General features: G+C 37.9%; 1 protein-coding gene across 4 annotated transcripts; it reads left to right on the top strand.

Moving 5' to 3' along the window:
- The first annotated feature begins 5,144 nt into the window (after window positions 1–5,144).
- g3bp1 (GTPase activating protein (SH3 domain) binding protein 1) lies at window positions 5,145–13,064 on the top strand. 4 transcript variants are annotated; one of them, XM_051860097.1, is made up of 12 exons: window positions 5,145–5,332; window positions 6,416–6,532; window positions 6,678–6,759; window positions 6,838–7,011; window positions 8,867–8,957; window positions 9,065–9,155; window positions 9,718–9,928; window positions 10,049–10,150; window positions 11,568–11,685; window positions 11,948–12,073; window positions 12,163–12,272; window positions 12,352–13,064. In XM_051860097.1, exons 2-12 carry the CDS (start codon window positions 6,438–6,440, stop codon window positions 12,583–12,585), a joined length of 1,434 nt encoding a protein of 477 aa, XP_051716057.1. In that variant the 5' UTR covers window positions 5,145–5,332; window positions 6,416–6,437; the 3' UTR covers window positions 12,586–13,064. The 4 variants fall into 4 exon arrangements, with proteins under 4 accessions (XP_051716057.1, XP_051716056.1, XP_051716054.1 ...); XM_051860096.1 differs by having other exon boundaries at window positions 11,945–12,073; XM_051860094.1 differs by having other exon boundaries at window positions 11,568–11,709.
- Window positions 13,065–22,121: the final 9,057 nt, after the last annotated feature.

The raw sequence follows: 22,121 nt of genomic DNA, 5'->3' as shown, positions 1-22,121 counted from the left end.
GTGCATGCATGGTCAGCGGGAGCTCTGTATACTGTGGGGCTAAACATCTGGAAAACATATGTTTGTAGTTTCCTTGAGGGTGGAGTGGATGTTTACGTAATTTCCTTTGCATTTAAAATTATATATTTTAGGACCCTGTATTTACAGGATTATTTTTAAGCCTCCGAGCCGGTGTGGCTACCTCAGTGTTTAACCGGTTGCACTGAACAGGTAAATGCTGAAAAACATCAACAAATCAAACTCTTTCAGCAAGCACATAGATTTGTTTTCTAATAATTTAGACTAAAAACTATAGATATCAGAGAGCTCATGTGGAGAGAATTTTCTTAAACATTCTGGATTATTCCAGAAAGCAGGACAATTGTTATAGTTGTAATGGCTGTTTTTGCTTAAAGTCATAATCTGTGTTTTTTCACTCTATTTAATCATTATGTTCATATTATTAAACAACCATTAATTCAGGCTCTATAGCTCAAACTCAAACAGAACCATGTTTTAAGTATGTTGCATGTATTGAATGAATCATGGGAAAGAGAGTCGATGGTCTCAGTGGGGATAGACTGCCATGGGAAAGCAGAGCTAGACAGAAAGAGCAGAATTTACCCCGGCACCAGGCTTACCCTTCCAGCCAGACACTCACGTCAGGAATCTCAAACAATGGCAGAGCTCCAGCCAGAACACTGTGCTGCTCAGTCCAGCCCACTTCTGCACCGGGAGGGGTGAAACACTCTTCTCCACTCCTTCTTAACCCTAAAAACAGAATGCTGGTGGAGATCACAAAATCCACAACATTATTAACACGTGTCCTAAGAAGTCCCAACATGAATCACAAATCACTATCACTCACTGCCACTGTCAGAAATGATTGAGAGTAATTCCTTCATGTTTTAGAGCTTTTTCCATCCTAAACACAAAAAAACAAAAACTTTTTAATATTATAGCCACACTTTGAAGGCCTGGGGTGTGTCTCAATCAGTTCCCTATAGTGAGTTGGCCATTTTAAAGGGTTAGTTCACCCAAAAATGAAAATTCTGTCATTAATTACTCATCCTCATGTCGTTCCACACCCGTAAGACCTTCGTTCATCTTTAAATCCGAGAGGTATATGACTCATCCATAGACAGCAATATAATCAACACTTTCAAGATCCAGAAAGGTACTAAAGACATTGTTAAAACAGTCGACGTGACTGCAGTGATTCAACCTTACTGTTATGAAGAGACGAGAATACTTTTTGTGCACAAAAACAAAACAAAAATAACAGCTTTATTCAACAATATCTTCTCTTCTGTGTCATTCTCATACGTTGTTCACGTCCAGCACTTCCAGGTTCTACATCAGAACGGCGACTCATTATTGGCCGGCTCCTGCATCAGCATCACACGCATGCTGATCACGTGATCAGCTTTGGTCAATACTGAGAAGGCATTCAGACGTAAACACTGTGGCATCTGCGTATGGATAATGATGGAAGAGATTGTTGAATAAAGTTGTTATTTTTGTTTTGTTTTTGTGCACAAAAAGTATTCTCGTCGCTTCATAACATTAAGGTTGAACCACTGCAGTCACGTCGACTGTTTTAACGATGTCTTTAGTACCTTTCTGGACCTTGAAAGTGTTGATTATGTTGCTGTCTATGGAGGAGTCATACAGTATACCTCTCGGATTTCATCAAAAATATCTTAATCTGTGTTCTGAAGATGAGTGAAGGTCTTACGGGTGTGGAAAGACATGAGGGTGAGTAATTAATGACAGAATTTTCATTTTTGGGTGAACTAACCCTTTAATATATAATGGTGATTAAACTGACTGGAACTACCTGTGCATTAGACGGTTTTAATGCACACCTTCCAGCCAATCAGAATTGAGTATTCAGACAGACCATGGTATAAAATGTTATAAACATTATCAAATGTTAGATATATATATAAAAAAACCAGACAATTTTAAGATGGTGTATTTTAATCCTCATTTTAAAAATCAGGGTTTTATTGTCACTTTCTATGGCATTTTTGCCCTGCAGCCCTGGTTAATTTTGGGCCCATACATTATAATATATATATATATATATATATATACTTGACGTAAACTATAAATATAAGCATGTCTTTTAAAGAAATTCTACTGACAGAAGGAAAAGGTTTGTTTAAAAAAATATGAAATAAGATTTCACAGCTGTGTCCATACTAGGGCTGTCAACATTAACGCGTTAACGCATGCGATTAATTCAAAATCCTTAATGCATTAAAATAAAAAGATGCATTTAATGTGAAAAAATTACTGAAGCATGTGAAATTGGGTCATAACGTAATTTTTGTCACTCAGTTAGATGATCTTAAAAGTCCGTGCTGATTATATCAGAGATGGCAGAGAGAATTATTCATTCCAGTGTCTGTTTTGCTTTAAAACACGAACTCTGTCATTGTATCTGAGGAGCGCGAGCCCTCCCGCATCGCGCTGTTCCTGTCTGAACGGAACGTCGAAACATCCCACCGCTGTATGGCCAGATGATATGAAAACTATGTTTCTCGGCTGGATAAAGCAAACCAGCTTCTTGCTATGAAAGTTTTGATGGATGAGGTTTGCAATCAAAGTAAAGGCGATTGCGGTGACGTACAGAAGCAAGCGTGAGTCTGTTATATTGATGCGCAAACAAATCATGTATGGCCCTGTCCCAAATGGCACACTTCATCTGCGTGCGCGTGTCCGTTAAGTCCACAAGACCGTAGGGTGTCCCATTCGTCATGTAAGCTTAAAGAAGGGTGCTCGTGAGCACGATGGGCACTTCTGCTGAGCCCGCAAGACTGTGGCCCTGTCCTAAATGGCACCCTAAACACTCACGGCCTTCCTACGAGTCTGCACTTTCGTGACGTAACGTCGCTTTGACTGTCGGGAAGAAGTCTGCCGCGGAGCTCAGCAAAAGTGCGCATCGAGGGCGCTTATCGGCCGCAAAGGGGGCGCTTGCGAGCACCTTTCTGAAGCCTAAAATTGACAAATGGGACACGCGCACGCGGCAGCCATTGTAAGTCCACAAGACCGAAAGTGCATAGAAGTGTGCCATTTGGGACAGGGTCTGTGAGCTACACAGAGGACTTTACCCAGGAGTCAAAGTAGCATTACGTCATGAAAGTGCGGACTCAGAGGAAGACCGTGAGGGTTTAGGGTGCCATTTGGGCCTATGAGTGCTCTCGACACACTGATCGCACATTTCACACATTTCAGTACATTCACGTTGTTTTCACACACATTCAGGATAATGTTTGGATTTGTCCTGTGTATGTTGCTGTGTATTTTAGTCAATGCGGCTGGTTTAGTTTTTTGGCATCTCCATGTGGTCCTGTTCAGTATCGCAACTTGACTTGTCTAAAATGTAAACAAGCTCTTTGCTGTTACACATACTGTACACTGTGAATTCTGAAACCTTTTTTTTTTTTTGCTGTGATTTTTTTTATGGGTGCTTTGGTGTAGCCTACATAAATGTATGAATTATATGAAATCATTTGGTTATTTGGTGTCGTTTTTTTTGGAAGGACATCTAAATTTACCTTGAAAAAAACTGAAAAATACAGTTTTGTGAAAATCACACTTCAATCTGATGGTTTACTTTGCTGGATATAGATAATGATGACAAAATGGATGTGTTAAACAAGATAAATGGTGTATGCTTAATTTCACGATAAGCGCGACTGATCGCGATTAATCGTGTTTAAAAAGAAATTAGTCTATCGACAGCCCTAGTCCGTACCTTTTGTTAACACATCAGATATTTATGAAAATATTTTTACACCTAGATTTGTCAGTGTTTACTATAAATATTTGATAGAAACATTATTCTATTTTTCGGTGTTGATGCATACTGAGTGAACGAAGCATTCAACATTGGTGAATACCTCTGAACATACTGAACAGATGCACACAAAATTTATTTATTTGCATGAATTCTTTTCCATGCCATGATTGTAATACAAACAAATATTTTGTTTGAGAGATTACTGAACTCATCTACCTTGTTAAATCTTATTTATTCTCATTATCCAATACAAACAATGCCAAAAAAACAGTCATTGAGGTTCATCTCTAAGTCATCTTAAACAGAAAAATGTTCAGTTATACACTCAACTAATGAGAGCTGTTGGTAATTTGGTGGGATTTATTGGTTATGATAGTTGGCAGATACATTATGCGTTTAAAAAAATGCAAAAAATTATCTGGGCTGCGTTTCCCAAAAGCATCTTGCCAACAGTTTTCTCAACGATCTTCTTAGCTCACGATTGCATTTGGGAAACACAAGCAACCCAGTATATTGTTTTCAACCGCAAATTGTTGCATGCATGGGAAGCGTGTCGCCCCCTAATGGACAATATACGATCTCAACATTGTCATATTTACAAATAATAAATGCTAATGCAGTTCTGCGAAATTATCTGGATTTTAACATATAAAAATGGGTTAACTTCATTGGATTCCAGCCATCACAAGCCACCCAATAAATGTCAGGATCACGTTCCCCAATAAAATATTTTGCATTTGTGACATTGACGACATGTCCCCACAAATGTCATTACTCTATTGAGCCCGGACATTTCACTATATACATTATACTTTTAATTAGGCTAGCTAACGGAATATATTACTATGATATATAAATACCTATAGAGGCCTATACATATTTATTAAATATTTTGATAACAAGAGTGGGGTAAATGTGTTGAATTGTAATAAAATAAATATCATAACTCAAAAAAAAAAATATTTACTTCTTGTATTTTGGTTTCTGAAGTGAAATGAGACCTGTACTGTACATTTTCTTCTTCACTTCCCAAGAATCCCCCAAACACACTCTTTCTTCATACATCACTGCCATAATCTTTTCTCACTTTAATGTTTGTGGTGTACAGTTTCTAATGTGCGTAGAAATCACCTGGCAACTCGTTAGTTTCGCAAACAAAATGCGCAAAGTATCAACACGTTCAGCTACTGCGCAACTCACGTCCGTACGGGCCTAACAACCTTGCTTTGATCCTTCGTTTCACTCTCGTTTTCAGTAGGTTGCAAACAGCCTGTATGGTTATGCTAATTAGGTGATTAGGGAGGGCTTTGCGAGAGAACGAATGCTGATAGGATGCACAAACCCACTGCGTCGATCTGATTGGCTGTTAGGTTCTGCGATCAGATGGGCCGTTGACTTAGTAGGAGCTAATGTGAAACCGGCACTTCGCCACACGCGCTGCTGCCAGTGTCTGAGCTAAAGCTTCACAGCTACCGGCGCAAGAGGTGCTTCACTCAAATCACTTCAGACTCAACCCAAACACACATTACTGATTCCCTCTTGGTAAGTTTTTTTTGGAATTTAATGGTTAAATTATAAAAAAAATCAAGCGTTTATTTTTCGCAAGATTTTTTTTTGTCTTCTAGTCCGGTTAGCGTGCTGAATCTGATAGCTCGTGCGCAGCTAATAGCCATGTGCTTTTTGTGCCGCATTTATTTGGTATAAGTCTATAATTCCAACATTTTTCATATTAAATCATCTCGGATGTTAAAATAATACGCATTAATTGAGATTTTAAGCGGTAATACTCACGGTTAGGCCGTTGGGTGGGTTTTGTTGCTCGACGCTGAGAGGATTAGCTTTAGCTACGTTCACCTCCCCACCAGCCGACATTTCCGTCAAAGAGCGATCCCGCGTTTACTGAGCTATTACAGTATAATAAACGCTTTATACGGGATTTATATTTAAGATTCCTTAAATTTAGTTTCCACTTATGTATAATGTCATCGCTTACTGTAGATAATGCTCATCTGATACAAGCTTATGCGACAAAATGCTGGGCACGTGCACGATTCATAAATGAAAATCAAGCATTTGGCCTATATTGTGTGTCTGCCTAGATAAATGTTTTCTAATATGATCATATATCTGATTTGGTCACAAAGGAACCGGGCTCAAGATGGCAACGCGGTGTGTCTTGTTCGGGCCTACTTGAGTCCATTTCACAATGGATTCATCTAATTAAGACTCAGTTTTCCATTGGCAGTAATGTCCCACCCTACATGATGACCAGCCAAACCAACTGCTGTGACTAATTCCAAAAGAAATGTATAGAAACGATATCGACTATCGACGTTAAAATGGCCTCGTTGCTTCTCTATCTCGACTTAACAAAGAGATTTGTTTCGGTTTCACCGAAGGGTCTTGTCCTTGTCATTGCTCATCAGATGTAGTTTACCTCAATAGCGTTTAATAAGTTGTTCAACCAGAAATCGGAATTGTCAAACTCACCCATCATGTTCTTCAAACTCTCTGGAGGAACACATGATGTTTCTGACATTTCTTTTGTGTTCATCAGGAGAAAGTCAAATGGGTTTGGAACAACATGAGGTGAAAATATTTTAATGAGTCATTTTGTTCATTTAGTTGAAACCAGTTGACCAAAGAAATGGTGATGGAGAAGCCAAGTGCCCAGCTTGTCGGGCGAGAGTTTGTCCGACAGTACTACACCCTGCTGAACCAGGCTCCTGACTACCTGCACAGGTGAGGATCATAATCAGGTTTTCTTTGTTAGACAAAAGAAGTTTGCATAAATTTTATCACAATCCCTTACTGTTAAATGTGTTTAAAAAAAAAGTGGTAGCATAAATTGCAATAAAGCTAAACATGTTGCTTTCTTATTTCTCAGGTTTTATGGCAAGAACTCCTCTTATGTACATGGTGGTCTGGATAATAACGGCAAACCAGTGGAAGCAGTCTATGGGCAGTCTGTGAGTTAATACAAGTGTTGACTTTTTAATACTGCTTATGGTTCAGTGTAGTAGCTCAATGTCATTCTTTTTGAACAGGAAATCCATAAGAAGGTGATGGCTCTCAGCTTCCGTGATTGTCACACTAAGATCAGGCATGTCGATGCCCATGCCACCCTGAACGAGGGAGTGGTGGTGCAAGTGTTGGGGGAGCTGTCCAATAACATGCAGCCCATGAGGAAGTTCATGCAGACGTTTGTTCTGGCACCTGAGGTATGAAGACTTCTTCATAGATGTGTTATCAGATGAAATTAACAAGGCCTTGGGTGAATTAACTGAACTTGTCTTTGAACGTCTGCCAAAGCACAAAAATATCAGGTATTTTTGATGCTTCAATCTAAAACTCGTAGCACATATATTAATTTAATTGAAGTGCAGTGTTTGTGTCCCCTAACCGACAACCAATGTTCGTTAACCGACAAGAATGTTAAATTAGAATTAAATGAAATTTAGAATGGATAAGTGTCTGACCTGATTAAAAATAACAATTTTCCAGGGGTTTATTTTTACATGCACAAATAGCAACATAAACATGAGAATTCACGCAGCGTCACATCACGCACTTCTGTGAACGGAGAAAAATAGAATAAAGTTATAGGTTTGTCAGTTCTAGCGTTAACTTGACATCACAGCCTGTTTATCAAAATAAGGCAACAAAATATATTAAACTGTTCAATTTAAAAAGTCAGTAGTACAGTCTGTACTGTTCAGCGTGAACACCAGCACATTTCTGCATATGTGAAGGATGATGTTTTACATCAACATTGCAAGGCAAATGAAGTACAAAGCCTATTTTAGCGTTCAAATACATCAGGAATATGGAAACATTTGGATTTGTGCTGAATCAGGCTACGTGAGGTCAACACCGGTTTCTCTTTCAGTTTCGCTTTAAATGGATTTGTCTTGGTTTGATGTTATAGGTACTTTTATTTTTCATTTGTGTTCTGTTCTGAATACTATTAAAATGAAAGGATTTGTTGTGCAGTGTGAAACTAAAATAGCCTATAGCTATGTTTATAATGTGTGTAAACATTTCGTTTTATTTACTGGTATTTTACATTATTTTCGAATGTAATAGTCTAATAAAATGACATGCGTGACTTAGCTTTTTTGTTTTTCTCTCTCTCAAACACTTATGTCTAGCGTATTTAACCATGCAGCAAACGTTTTAAAAAATCTTGGAAAAATTACTTAAATAGCTTAACTGATAGTATTAAATGGTCAAAATTCTTACTGTTAATGTTCAACCAGTCAATTATGAGCGTCTCTAGTGCAGCCTTAGAAAATGGTCTAATGCTGTTCATGGATTCTTGTCCATGAAATTCTCCACTTCTAGTATTTTGCCGGTTAATTGACATGGGTAAATTGCAGTCAAAAACATATTTTAAATCAAGGCCTCAAATTTAATCGAGTAATTGTGACAGTCCTAAACTAATCATCTTGTAATGGATGTCACTTCAGTTCTGCATTCTAAGTATGAATTATCATATGCAGTAAGTCAGAACAATATAATGCAAGCCCTCTAAAAGGTTTTGCCACAAGCTCAACCCCATCATGCTGATATCGCAAGACCATTTTTAACAAGACAAGAAATAGTCATGTTTGAATATTGCAAGATCACTTCTAATTTTAAGAAATCACTGGCTAGATATTTCTTGTGTGGAGTAAAGGCTCAGGGGTACTTCATTTTCTGCCTTCCTCTTCATCTCTGTCTTTTTCGGCATTATTTTCAAACACCCGGATCACTCGCTAATGCGCTGTTGCAGAATGTGGATAAGGGAATACTTTTGGCTTTACTCGCAAGCTATAATGTCCAGTCTGTGCCTTCATCTGTTTAAATCAAAATAATTATTCCTTGTTTAGTAATCACAGTTGACTAAATAGAAATTCACCTCATGAAAAGTGTTGCAGACTTGGACTTGGTATCTTGGAAGCATCAATTTTTGATCTTCATTAGTGCAAGTTTTTAGTGGTAGCTCATAAAATGGCTAGATTTGGCCTTTTTAAATTAACTAGGTTTCTCTCTTAGATAATGTAATTTTTCCTTTTTATTGCTGTAATCTTTTAGGGAACCGTTGCAAATAAGTTCTACGTACACAACGATATCTTCCGGTACCAGGATGAAGTGTTCGGGGACTCGGACTCAGAACCTCCTGAGGGTGAGCCGCTGATATTGTTGGTGTATTTCAGGCATCTTTAGAGTAATCGGTCTCCCAAACGCTCTCGCTGTGAGCAGATGACTTCATTCATCTCCTGTTGTTCACAGAGTCTGAGGAGGACGTGGAGGAGCTGGAGCGAGTGCACTCACCTGAGGTGGTCCAGGAGGAGTCTGCTGGATACTACGAACAGACACCCTGGTAAATTGTATTCAGTTTTGCGGCTCATTTAATAGTTCAGTTTGGTAATCACTTGAGTAAAGTGGGATGTAAATCATGTGTGTTTTAAGTCAAAACAAACAACACTAGTGCTGCTTGACTGACAAATCAGAATCATGATGATTTTTGATCACAAAATCATGATTTAACACGATTATTGGTGGGTGATATGATCAAAGTCTTATTTTGTGATGTAATTTTAAATATCAGTGAAGTTTCACAATTATAGATCCATTAGTTAACCTAGTATTAGTTTTGCTGAAGTAAAAGGTCCTCAAAACGGTTACAGAAGACAAGTAAACAGTCAGCAATACAATAAGAACAAGGAATTATCTTGTTTTCATAATCGTTGGAAGCCGAAATCGAAAAATCAGTTGATTAATCGCCCAGCCCTACTACACACACAGTTCAATTTTGATTTGTTAGATAAGTAACACTTCAGTAACCTTTAGTTATCGCAGTATGATATCCTCCTAGAAAGTGATGAAGACTTGCTCCTTTTTACCACTGTATTGTGGTTTCATGAAAGTCTGTGTGTTTGCAGCGTGGAGCCTGAGGGGCCACAAGAAGAGGTGTCTGTAACTCCAGAGCCCCAGCCTGAGCCAGAAGCAGAGGTGGAGCCTGAGCCAGCAGCTGTGGAGATGAAACCAGAGCCCGTCAGCCAGCCTGAGGTTCATGTTGAGGAAAAGACTCAGAGGTCTTCCCCTTCGCCCACACCTGCTGACACCACACCCACCATGCCAGAGGACAACCGGGTAAGACCACCCTCATTCATCACTGTCTGTTGAGTCTCTCGTATCAACAGACCTGTATTTGTAAAGCTGTACAGTCATCACAAACCGGATAAGTGAGATTAAATGCCTTATTGTTTTCAGCCATCTTCATGGGCTTCAGTCACTAGCAAGAATCTCCCACCGGGAGGAGTGGTCCCTGCCACAGGAGTCCCTCCACATGTTGTCCGAGTCCCATCTACGCAGGTAGACACTCACAACAGACTCATTTACTCCATTTAAAGATTTAATATCGGTCTTGTAAATCTTATCCCTAACCTAATTAATGCAGTTACATTTTAATGTAAAGTCCAACAGTAGCTATGTTTCCATCCACCTATTTTTATTTTGGGATATTGCATTAAAAAAAAAAAAAAAAAAAGACGCTGGATGGAAACAACAAGATGCACAAAAATTCTAAAAATGTGCGTAAAATAACTTATGGGCTCAATTGAGTTGGTAAAATTTATTTTTTATTTTTTTTAATTCAATAAGAAAACTGATAGAAACACTTTTTTACTGAATAAATTCCTTGATGCACTTCAAAAGTCATGTGACTTTGCACGATGGAACAGCATAACTGGACTAACCAGTGGACCGATCTCATTGCACAGCGTCTGAAATTATGTTTTGATCTTTCTGAAAATGCCTGAGCAAAGTCTGTCGTCAAAGTGGTTTGGTGTAATTACCTCCCAGAACTGTCTTACATGACTGCGTTCACAAACAGCAGGCATCCACCTCCAAAAGCAAGATAACATGAGCGTGTTTATTGCATCTTGTGCATGCTCTGATGCACAAGTAATTTATTATAGGCCTTTACAAAAATTAATATACACAGTGGCTTCTCCTACTACTTTTCTTAGTAATATTTAGCACCAGTTTATCAGGAAGTGACAATTTTGTTCTCTTCGACTCTCTGGATGGAAACGGTGCTTTATTCGCAAATGTTTTATGCAATATTCCAATTTTGTGCTCAAGTTAAATTCGCAACTTTGGATGGAAACATAGCTAGTGTGACTCGCTGTAAATCGTACATCCTAATCGAGGAAGTTTTGTTCACCCAAAAATGAAATTTGTCATTAATTACTCACCCTCATGTCTTTCCAAACCTGTAAGACCCTCCATCTTCGGAACACAAATTAAGATATTTTTTATCCCCAATAGAAAGGAACATAATTACATCATTCAAGGTCCAGAAAGGACTAAAGAGATTGTCAAAACAGTCGACGTGACTGCAGTGGTTCAACCTTAATGTTATGAAGTGACGAGAATACTTTTTATGTGCAAAAACAAAACAAATTCAATTTCTTCTCTACCCTGTCAGACTCGTACACATACGTGTGATGCAGACGCTGGAGCCAGCCAATAATGAGCCGGCGTTCGGATGTAAACAAAAGCGCTGAATTGCACAAAAACTCCATTTCTATTGGGGATAAAAAAAAATCTCTCGCATTTCATCAAAAATAACTTAATTTGTGTTCTGAAGATGAACGAAGGTCTTATGGGTGTGGAAATGACAGAATTTTCACTTTTGGGTGAACTAACGCTTTAAGAGAATTTGCATTAAGTGATTCCATATACAGCCTTATTTTCATGCGTGATTAATTGTGATTATGATCCATAGCCACGTGTAGAGGTGAAAGCAGAAACACAGACCACAGCACAGAGACCTCAGAGAGACCAGAGACCACGTGACCAGAGACCAGGACCCGCTCCAGCTCAAAGAACATCGAGACCAGGAGGTGTGCAAAAGTGTAGTGAATCTAGTATGGGTCCATTTTTACACTTTTGATGCTTATTAAAATATTTATGAAAGACTTGATTAGCTGAATTTGATCTTATTGGCTCTGGCAAAACTGCTTAAGGCAGCCTGAGCGCTGAAACGAACTTCATGTCTGCATATAAATAGTGTTGAAATTGAAAGTTAAATTAAAGCACACATCATGGCTGCTCCACTAGAAACCTGAAAGCACATGAGTCATCTGTTTGATCTCTGTTTAGCAGTGAGGGAGGGTGAGAGCGGGGAGTCGGAGGTTCGGCGGACGGTCCGGTATCCCGACAGCCACCAGCTCTTTGTTGGAAATGTACCTCATGATGTGGATAAGAATGAGCTCAAGGAATTCTTTGAACGTAAGTGGTACAAACAGCATTTTTCAGTTCAGTACATTTTTAGAATGTAAATCAGATCCTCCTCTTACCTGCATATTGCTTTTGCACAGAGTACGGCACTGTCCTTGAGCTGAGAATCAACAGCGGTGGAAAGCTGCCCAACTTTGGATTTGTGGTATTTGATGATTCTGAGCCTGTGCAGAAGATCCTCAGCAATCGGGTACGTGTGACTTTCAGATGTTTTGCGGTACGGGATATAATGCAGGATCATCAGAATGACAGTTTTCTTTATATCGTAGCCCATTAAACTGCGAGGTGATGTTCGGCTGAACGTAGAGGAAAAGAAGACCCGCTCGGCCCGTGAAGGTGACAGGCGGGACATCCGCCCCAGAGGCCCCCCGGGGGGACCGCGTGACAGGATAGGCGGGTCAAGGGGACCGCCCGCCCGTGGAGGCATGGCTCAGAAACCCAGTTTCGGAGCCGGTCGAGGCACAGGACCCAGCGAGGGCCGCTACGCAGGACCACGTCAGTGAGGCAGCTCCCACGTCATTCACTGCTGATGCAAGTCACCCTGGTTAACAAAGATGGCTTCCCTGTTCCCTGTCTACATCCCTCACTCCAGGACCCAGGAGTGTGATTATTTTTGTTTCTTTATCTGGACTTCCTTTTATTTCTGAGATTGAACTTGAATTTGTTGTAGAAAAACAAAACTACTTGAATTGGGGAAAGGAGAAACCTATCATTTGGTTTTAGCGTTCTCTCCCTGTTTCTTAAAGGAACGTGTTTTTACTGCTTGGGCAATCCTGTGTATTGCTAGCACCCGCTTTCAGGTCAAGTGCAAGTATGGTTTTATTTGGAATTTGCCAAGTCGAATCATGGTTGTGTGTGAGTGACTATCTAGCATGTAAAGAATCCTGTTTGCCTTCTACTGTTGCACTTCATCAAGAATGACAACATATTTTAACAACTCCACTGATGAGAGAACAAAATAAACTCTATGTACTATTTTGAAGCATGGTTGTGTCTTGTCTAGGTTAGGAATTGTCAACAGGGTTCATACGGTAATGGGAAAATGTGGAAAATATGAAGGAATTTTTATTTTACTTCTAGGCCTTGAACTACAACTAAAATTTTCATAGTGTTTTAAGCCATTTGCCACTGCTAGACAAGAATTAAGTGGCAATTATGTAAAAAAAAAAAAACAAAAAAAAAAACTATTTGACAAGGAAAATTAAAAATATTTCTTTGACTTAAGCCTGCAATGAAATGGTCTGTTCCATTTAAAAAACAAACCTTTAGACAAAATGAAACAAGTTTGCATATGTGGTCATATGATATTTTAAGAGGGCATAGAAATTTGCCTGCCAAATGATATGGTACATTTTACAGAATTAAAGGGCAATTTAATAATAATAAAAAATTTTTTTACAGTGCTTCTCACTCCCAAAATAATAATTGGGTTTAAACTGCTCTTTGTAAATGGTTTTAAAGTTCTAAAACATTTACCTGGTAGTAATAAATGATAAAATCACAGATGTTAAAGTCCCCATCAAATCAAAATTTGATTCATCCATGCACATTATTTTTGTAAAATTCACGTGCCCTCGTAAACTTTAATCAAAAAACTTCTTGTAATCTTGTCTCTTCTGAGATGACGTGTTTACAGGCGCTGTGACTCACATGACATCACACCATCCAATCAAGTCCCGCCCTACAGTTTGTCCTGTTTAAGAAGTCAAGACAAACCGGGTCCTCCCTTTAAAACGGGTCTCCACAAACTGTCAGTTAATTATCTGAAGTGTATACGAATTGTATTAAACTGCGTATAGCTAACTATATAATGCGCAAGAAAAATTAGTGCACAATAAAACCAGTTTTACGTAATTTCTTACACTTGATTAACTGTTAATAGGCTATTTTTACTATTATTTATTATTTATTAAGTCAATATATGAACCATTAATTTGTTTTATTTATAACTGAAATATTTGGACATTTAACACTTAATTTAACATAATTACATTAAAGATGATTATGAATATATGTAGGGTAAGTGCAAATGCAAGTATAAACTAAGCTATCAGGTTATTCGGGTATCTGATATGCTAATACATAAGCTAACATACAGACATAAATGGTCATTATAATGTAGCTGAAACAGGATTTATCATAATTTTGTAGGAATTTTAATCAGGCACTAAAGAGTACATATTAAAAGCAGTTTGAACCAATGGGATCACTTGGGGTCCTAATGGAGACCCAATTTCCCAATAGGGGCTGGCTGCAGCCTGAGAGGGCAAGTGGAGCTCCACTCAAGGGCGGAAATACATCACCTCCAGCGGCTAGTTACAGCTATGGCCACTGGGCATGTGCACATCAATATTGCGTCATTTAATTACTGAATTTGTATTATTGTAAGGGTAGGTTTAGGGTTGGGGTAGGTGTAGACGTTAGTAAAACACAAGTGGAGGTGACGCATTTCCTGTTCGAGAGTGGAGCTCCATTTGTCACTACACTGTTTCACTAGGATATGTTACAATAGGGAAGAAAAGGCTATTGCAATTTCCATTTCATGTCAAATTATACATGGTCCCACTCTAATGTATTTCGCCATGTTGACGTCACCGACAGCTTTTCACTAAATGTCGAAGAGAATCCTCATGCTCATTGGCTGCCGCATATATATATATATATATATATGTATATATATAATGTATGTATATGTATATGAGAATATATGCAAATCTAATTTCTAAAGGCTCCAGCACCTGAAGATCTTCTCAATCTTTTTTCCATTACTGCCGGGATAGTGCTGGTCATAACAGAAAAGTCAATTTTGCACCTTTAGACATCCATCACCCAGCCACCAAAATGATGAGATTTTGCAATATTGTGCTGCCACTCTCAACAAATATCAATGTTATATTGCCCCAGCAGTGTTCTTTACAGATACCTTATCTTGAGGCACACACCAGCCAATCATCTTCCCATTTTCTCAGTCTGATTGAATTACTGAGATTATTCGGCCTAATTATGAATTCATGTGCTTGCATCATACTGAAAAAAAAATCACAACTGTAGCTCATTATAAACTACATTAACAGTGCGAATGATTAGCTGTGATGTAGGGGGTGTTGACCAGCAGGTGGCCCAGCATTAGTATTCATGAGAGGGAAAGTGCAGCTTCTCTTCGCCACTTTATTTTGAAGCCCCACACCCTCATGACCCACATGAGTCCAAGATGTCCTCATACAGCTGGCCACAACCCACCAAACATACGGCCCCCCAGCTGGACCCTCACAAAGCCTTGGGCTCTGCAACACAACAGATACCGGCACAGATATTTAAAGAGCTAGTGCAGCCAAAATCAACATTCTGCCATTATTTGCTCACCCTCATTTTGTTACAAATCGTATAACTTAAAAGGAAATTTTGAGGAATTGTATTTGTCCTTGCAATTAGTCCCCATAGCCATTGAAGCTTTTATGCCTTAAAACCAAAAAGCACCATAAAAGTGGTCGGAATGACTTGTACTATATTTTACAAGGCTTCTCTGTGAGGAACAGACCAAAATTAAAGACATTATTTAACGAAAATCTTCCCCTTTAGTGAGCTGTGAACCACTGCAATCAAATCATTCAGAGTCAGTGAATTGAACCAGATTTGTGAATGAATTATTCAGAATGTTTTTAAGTGAATCAATCATTCTATTCAAAAGATGAGCGACTTAAATTTCTCTCTCTTAATAGTCACACAAAACTATCATAAATGGTACTTTCAAGACACCTTTGCCACCTTCATTTCATTGTATTTGCATGAGGGATGTGGATAATGACTAAAACACGACTAGTCTAAGACTGTCTGTATAAGTGATCCATTTGAAATAGCTTACTTAAAGCTGCAGTCTTAACTTTTTTGGTTAAACATTATCCAAAATCAATTTTTGAGCAAGTACATAACCAGCCAGTGTTCAAAACTCCTTACCATAGCCCGATTCACAACGGTAAACTTGTACTAACTACTTCTAAATAGAGTGGTACTGGTAGGTTTCAGTGGGAAATTTGAGCATGCAGTCGATCTTCTTTGTGTCATTACGTCACATCTGTTTACATAAAGAAGAGTCCCTACTAGTAGGCTATATCGCATGTGAGGCGGATCATTTATAGCCTTTTCTCACAGCAGCTGCAATAATTAAACTCATCATTTTGACTGTAAACCAGAAAGGTCCAAATGACAATCATCAGTGACAACTGGAGATTCACCTGTAGTCAAAAGCAAAAGACTTCAGACTGCGGAGTGGCTACAGAAATTGAAATCTACAGGTAACGCTAATACACACTAAATACACATATGCTGCGTCCCAATTCGCCTACTTCTACTACGCCTTAAAAGTACGTACTCTTTTTGTGAACAAAAAAAAAACATACTTTTGAGTGTGTAGCAAAAGAGTAGACAAGCTTTGGGACATACTATCACGTCATACAATTGCGTCTTTGCTCTCCGTCGCATCCTGTCACCGTAAACTGGCCTGTCAATCATCTTACATCCTCCACCACATTTCATTTAGTTAATTTCCTACCGTATCGGAGAGAAATGCAGTAGCACGTTGATCTGCAGTCACAGATCTTTCATGTGGAGAACTCTCCTCATATGCAATAATGATGCATTTAAAAGTTAATGGCCAATCGGATCTTTCTAAAAGTCCACATTGGTATTGCAGATGAAATATAGCACGGATAACATTAAATAAATATTTTCTATCAGGATAAACTGATTATTTGTCACTCAAACCTCTCACCGTCGGTCGCGCATATCCACCATGTTTTGTAGTTTTTTTAACACTTTTTACTCGTGTTTGTAGTTCTGAACTGAATCCTCATCCAAAGCGCAATGGGTTGTGGGCAATATTAGCCTTTATAGTGTGCACGGATCCACACTTCGAAAATCTACCGGAAATAGTAGACCATACGGGGACTTTTGGCATACTCTTTTCAACATACTATGCTTTGGGACACACTTATTTTAATCTCACATACTATTTAGGATGGCTAGTATGGACATTGGGACGCAGGGATAGTCACACAATGCTGATGTTGTTAACATTAACAATTTGAGAACAAAGTATAACAATAATAATAATAATAATTTGCACGGTTTGACGTGATCTGAGCGAAGCGATCATTAGATTTAATCACCATTGGCAGTGCAATTATAATGCTTTTTTCTCAGTTGGTCAGAACAAAAACGTGTCAGACATGTACTTACTTGTTCAGATGACATTTTCTGTTGAAAATTCATATTTTGGTCATACTTCCAAGATGTAGAATCTGTGATTTGGAAGTACAGTATCCACACAGATGTGGTCACTAACAGCAAACATTAGATTCAACCGCTGAGGAGCCGTGCCGATACACAACCCACATAAAAATAATAATCCCACAAATAACTGCAATTGCAGGTTTCAAACAGAGATGGCGACAAAGAGGCAAAACTTACGGACTGCAGCTTTAATATATGAATCAATCAACTCCTATACATAATGTCACTGAAAAACAGGTCATATACATGAACTGTGCTTGCCTTGCATTATGATCATTGTACATTAAACTTCAGTGTTCACTTGAACAACATTAGCCAGTATAGTACAAATAGCAATTTTCGTCCCATTTCTAATCTTCCCTTTCTCTCTAAAATTCTAGTGAATTGTTGTTTCTCAATTACGCTCATCTCACTTTAAACAATCTTTTTGAGCCCCTTCAATCTGGCTTCTGCAAACTCCACAACACTGAAACAGCATTAGTTAAAGTCACTAATGACTTAGGAGCTTCAGACTCTGGCTGTCTTTCAATTCTGATCCTTGTTGATCTGAGTACAGCTTTTGACGCTGTATGATTCTCTTTTACTTGCTTGTCTGGAAACTGTTTGGTGTTCCTGATAATGCATTAAACTGGTTCAAGTCTTATCTCTCAGACCGTAGGCACTTTGTTTCCATGAGTGGATGCAAGTCCAAAGTTGTCTCAGTTCAACTTGGTGTACCCCAGGGATCGATTTTGAGCCCCTTACTTTTTACATTTTCCATCTTGGTCAGCTACTAAGATCCTTTGGTTCTTAAGTTTCATTTTTACACAGATGACACCCAAATTTACACTCAATCAAAACCTGGTGATAATGCGGCTGTCGCCAGTTTTTAACACTGTATTTCTGAGATAAAAATATGGATGTCTCATTTTTTCCCCCAAGTACATCTTACCAATTCTAAACCACATTAATCTTAATAACTACTATTAATTTTGTATTTAATCATTTATAAGTGATATATAATTGTTCATGAAGGCTGGAAGTGAAAAACCTTATATTCAGGTGTGCAGGTTTTCTTTTACAGAGAAAATATGGCAATTTTTTCTTTTTTTCTCTGACTAAAAAGTAAAAAATTATTAAATGTGCATGAGACTAGGAATTGCAAAGTTAAGGCAGCAAAATGCTCACTGGGTCAGCAAGGTCAGACAAAAACAGGTGGAGAAGAAAAGACTGCAAAAGAATTAAGGTGAAGAATTAAGTGTGAAACCATCAGGAACCCTTTAGTCTCCAGCGCCACCATTTTCCAGAAGCAACCTACCTGGAGTGTCCAGAAGTGCAAGGTGTCAGGATCTCAGAGGTTAGGTTAGGTGAAGAATCCTAAAAAAAGACCCGCACTTAATAAGAAACACAAGCTAAAGTGTTGTAAAATACATTTTTTATAGGCTTCATAGACAGACAGATTGGGAGTGACTCTTGAAGGACCAGCACCACATCCTCTTGTGCCACTGTTTGAAGAATTCATCTTCCAGAAACTGGCAGTAAGTTTTGGGAATTCATTTTTAGTCCATCTCCTATCCTGAAAAGTCCATCTTGTAGAGAGGTACTTAAAATTGCATTTGTGTTCCATAAAAGAAAGATAGTCACACCTAAAGTTTGCCACACACATGCCCAATCGCCCCCTGGTGGCTGGCTGCAGTGTAGGTCATAAGCTCCGCCCTCTACTTGTAATCGAATGGGATGCGAGGCGTGCCAAACAAAAAAATCCACTTACACTTGTGTATGGTTTTAGGTAGTTCTCATCACCCAGACATATGTTCAAGTGTTTGTTTTCCCAATAAGTTTGGTTTTAGTTAGTTATTTAATGGGTGTAACGTCTTGATTGACAGCTGTGCTTGTGATTGAGTCTGTGGCTCCACCCCAGGAACACTACTGCACAGACTCGGGCTCCAAATGACGTAATCGGCAACGACAGTCTCTGGGATATTTTGGCTTCATTTTGCTACAGTGGAAGGAAGTGGAGACACGCTTAAATAATGACAGATTTAATTTCATTTTGGGGTAAATTTTCCCTTTAAAACATTTTACCTCCAGTTTTTTTTATTGCTAAGTTGTTAATACAACAAAATGGCCATCTCTGCTTCTCAGCTAAGACTGAAAATATTCATTTCTCATTGAAGGAAAAAACATTCTGTCAAAGCCTTCATGTTTCACTGGCTTCAGGCCCCGCGGCGGTTTTCAGTGTCAGCTGTAATGTAATTCTAGTCCCACTGTAAAGCGCGGGGCAGTCAGAGGGGCCGGTGGTCTGGAGAGGGGGAGGAGCTCCTACAGACTACTCAAGCGAGGGGAGAAATCGACTGAGCCTTTGTGGTTCATAATCCACTTGCATAATTTAAAAGCCTGAGCAAGGATGGCCATAAGGCCGAGTATGGATGTATTCAAATGCAGCCATATGAGGCCTTTGGGAAATTCTTGCAAAGTGTACGGTACTTTCCAGAGCCTGAATCTGCTTAATTGACTTTCCTCTAAAAATTGGTTGGGGTATATAAAGCTCCAAAAACAAATGCTTCAAATTAAAATGATGTCAATATTCAATGTGACTTTGACTTTTAAAGGTGCAGTGTGTAAACTTTAACAGCATCTAGTGGTGAGGTTGTGAATTGCAACATAGAGAAGCTACGGTGGCTGATACAGGACAAAGATTTCGTCATCTGCGGCAGCAGAGAGTAGCTAGTCAATCAAACGCAATCTGTAGAGCAGTTTGTCCATTTAGGGAAAGCGCAAAATGGCCACTTCCATGTAAGAGAACCCGCGGTGTATGTGATAGAAATGGCTCATTCTAAGGTAATAAAAACATAACAGTTTTCAGTGGTGTATAAAGACCTTACATAATGAACCGTTATGTATATAATATTGCATTTCTGTCAATAGATTGCACCATTAAATTTTAAAAAAAAAGGAAGAGTAACACAACGAGAGCTTCTTTGCTCCTTCTTGACTACAGCACCACATGAAACAATTTCAGTAACACTTTACAATAATGTTCATTAGTTAACATGAACTAAGAATGAATAATATATACAGCATTTATTAAGCTTAGTTCATTTCAGCATTATTAAAACAAAAGTTGTATTTGTTAACATTAGTTAATGCACTGTGAACTAACATGAACAAACTATGAACTGCCGTATTTTTATTAACTAACATTAAAAAAGATTAACAAATACAGTAACATTTGCTCATTGTTAGTTCATGTTAGTTAATACAGTAACTAATGTTAACTAATGAACCTTATTGTAAAGTGTTTAGTTTCATTCACCTAAAATGGTTGAAACATTGCATGAAGAGGCAACATTTTTTCTAGGGCATATCTGCTACATTTTATAAAAAAATAAAATAAAAAAAAAATATATATATATATATATATATATATATATATATATATATATAGAGAGAGAGAGAGAGAGAGAGAGAGAGAGAGAGAGAGAGAGAAAGAGAGAGAGAGAGAGAGAGAGAGAGAGAGAGAGTCAAACCAAAAATTATTTAGACATTTTTGATATATTTTTACTAGTGGGTGCAGGACACTATAGTTCATTTATAAACTGTGACATATTATACCCAAAAATTCTTCATACAGTGGACTACCAGTAAAACTGATAAAAAATTGGGACCAAAAATTATTCAGACCCTTTGACCTGACCATGTTTTGCTTAAGTGTTATCTGACATAACATTAATTTTTTCTGACACAGTTTAACTCTGAGATCTTGTCATATTTTATTACCATTTTTTTTAGACTATAGTGAATAAACTGTATTAATGAATGAAATGTTCAAGGTGTCTGAATAAATTTTGCTTTGACTGTATATATTTGGGGTTTTGTTACAACTATGAAATAGCTTCCCTCATTTAAGATCCGTATCATACTTACTTTGACTTGATGACACATTGTTGTCGTATCTTATGAGTTATAGCAACAGCAGTAACAACTGCTTCACTTACTGCTTTTTAGAGATAACAAAATATTGTTAATAAAATATGAAAACTTTAAGCACTTTAATAACATCTCTAATAACTTCATTATGGCCATTCTGTATTTTTTTTAAATGTATGCACAAACACACACACGCACACGCACACACACGCACACACACACACACACACACACGTTGGGTTTCCATGTTTTATGGGGATATTTCATAGACGTAATGGTTTTTATACTGTACAAGCTGTATATTCTATCCCATAACCCTAGATGTACCCATCACAGAAAACTTTCTGCATTTTTACATTTTTAAAAAACATTATTGTTTTTCAATACATCAGAATGGGTCCTGTTTAATTTTTTTTTTTTTTTTTTTCCTGAGCAAAAATGAAATATCATACATTTTTACCATGATTTACAGAAGACACCCACTAAAATGTTATTCAGTGTAACAATCTTGTCAGGAATATTTACAACAAAAATCTATTCATGCCATATTAAAGACTAATTACTTTTACCCCAAATGCTAATTACTTGTAATTTTACATTTTTAAACTTTGCCAATATCCTAGATTTTGCCCATTTCTCAGCAATAATTTTTTACTCATTTAAAATGCAATAAAATTCAGTATGCTCACTTATTCTTTTATATATTTTAATATGTACAGGTCAGAATAAGTATGTTGTTTCAATTTTTAAATAAATATAAGTGTTACACTGAATGACAATGAAACATTATTTCACCCACATTTTGACATTTTATTCTCCCAAAACTTATTTGAAACCTTAA

Source organism: Ctenopharyngodon idella, chromosome 14 (assembly GCF_019924925.1).
Source record: "Ctenopharyngodon idella isolate HZGC_01 chromosome 14, HZGC01, whole genome shotgun sequence".
In the NCBI taxonomy this organism is placed as follows: Eukaryota; Metazoa; Chordata; class Actinopteri; order Cypriniformes; family Xenocyprididae; genus Ctenopharyngodon; species Ctenopharyngodon idella.
This window is presented reverse-complemented; position numbering and strand designations above follow the sequence as displayed.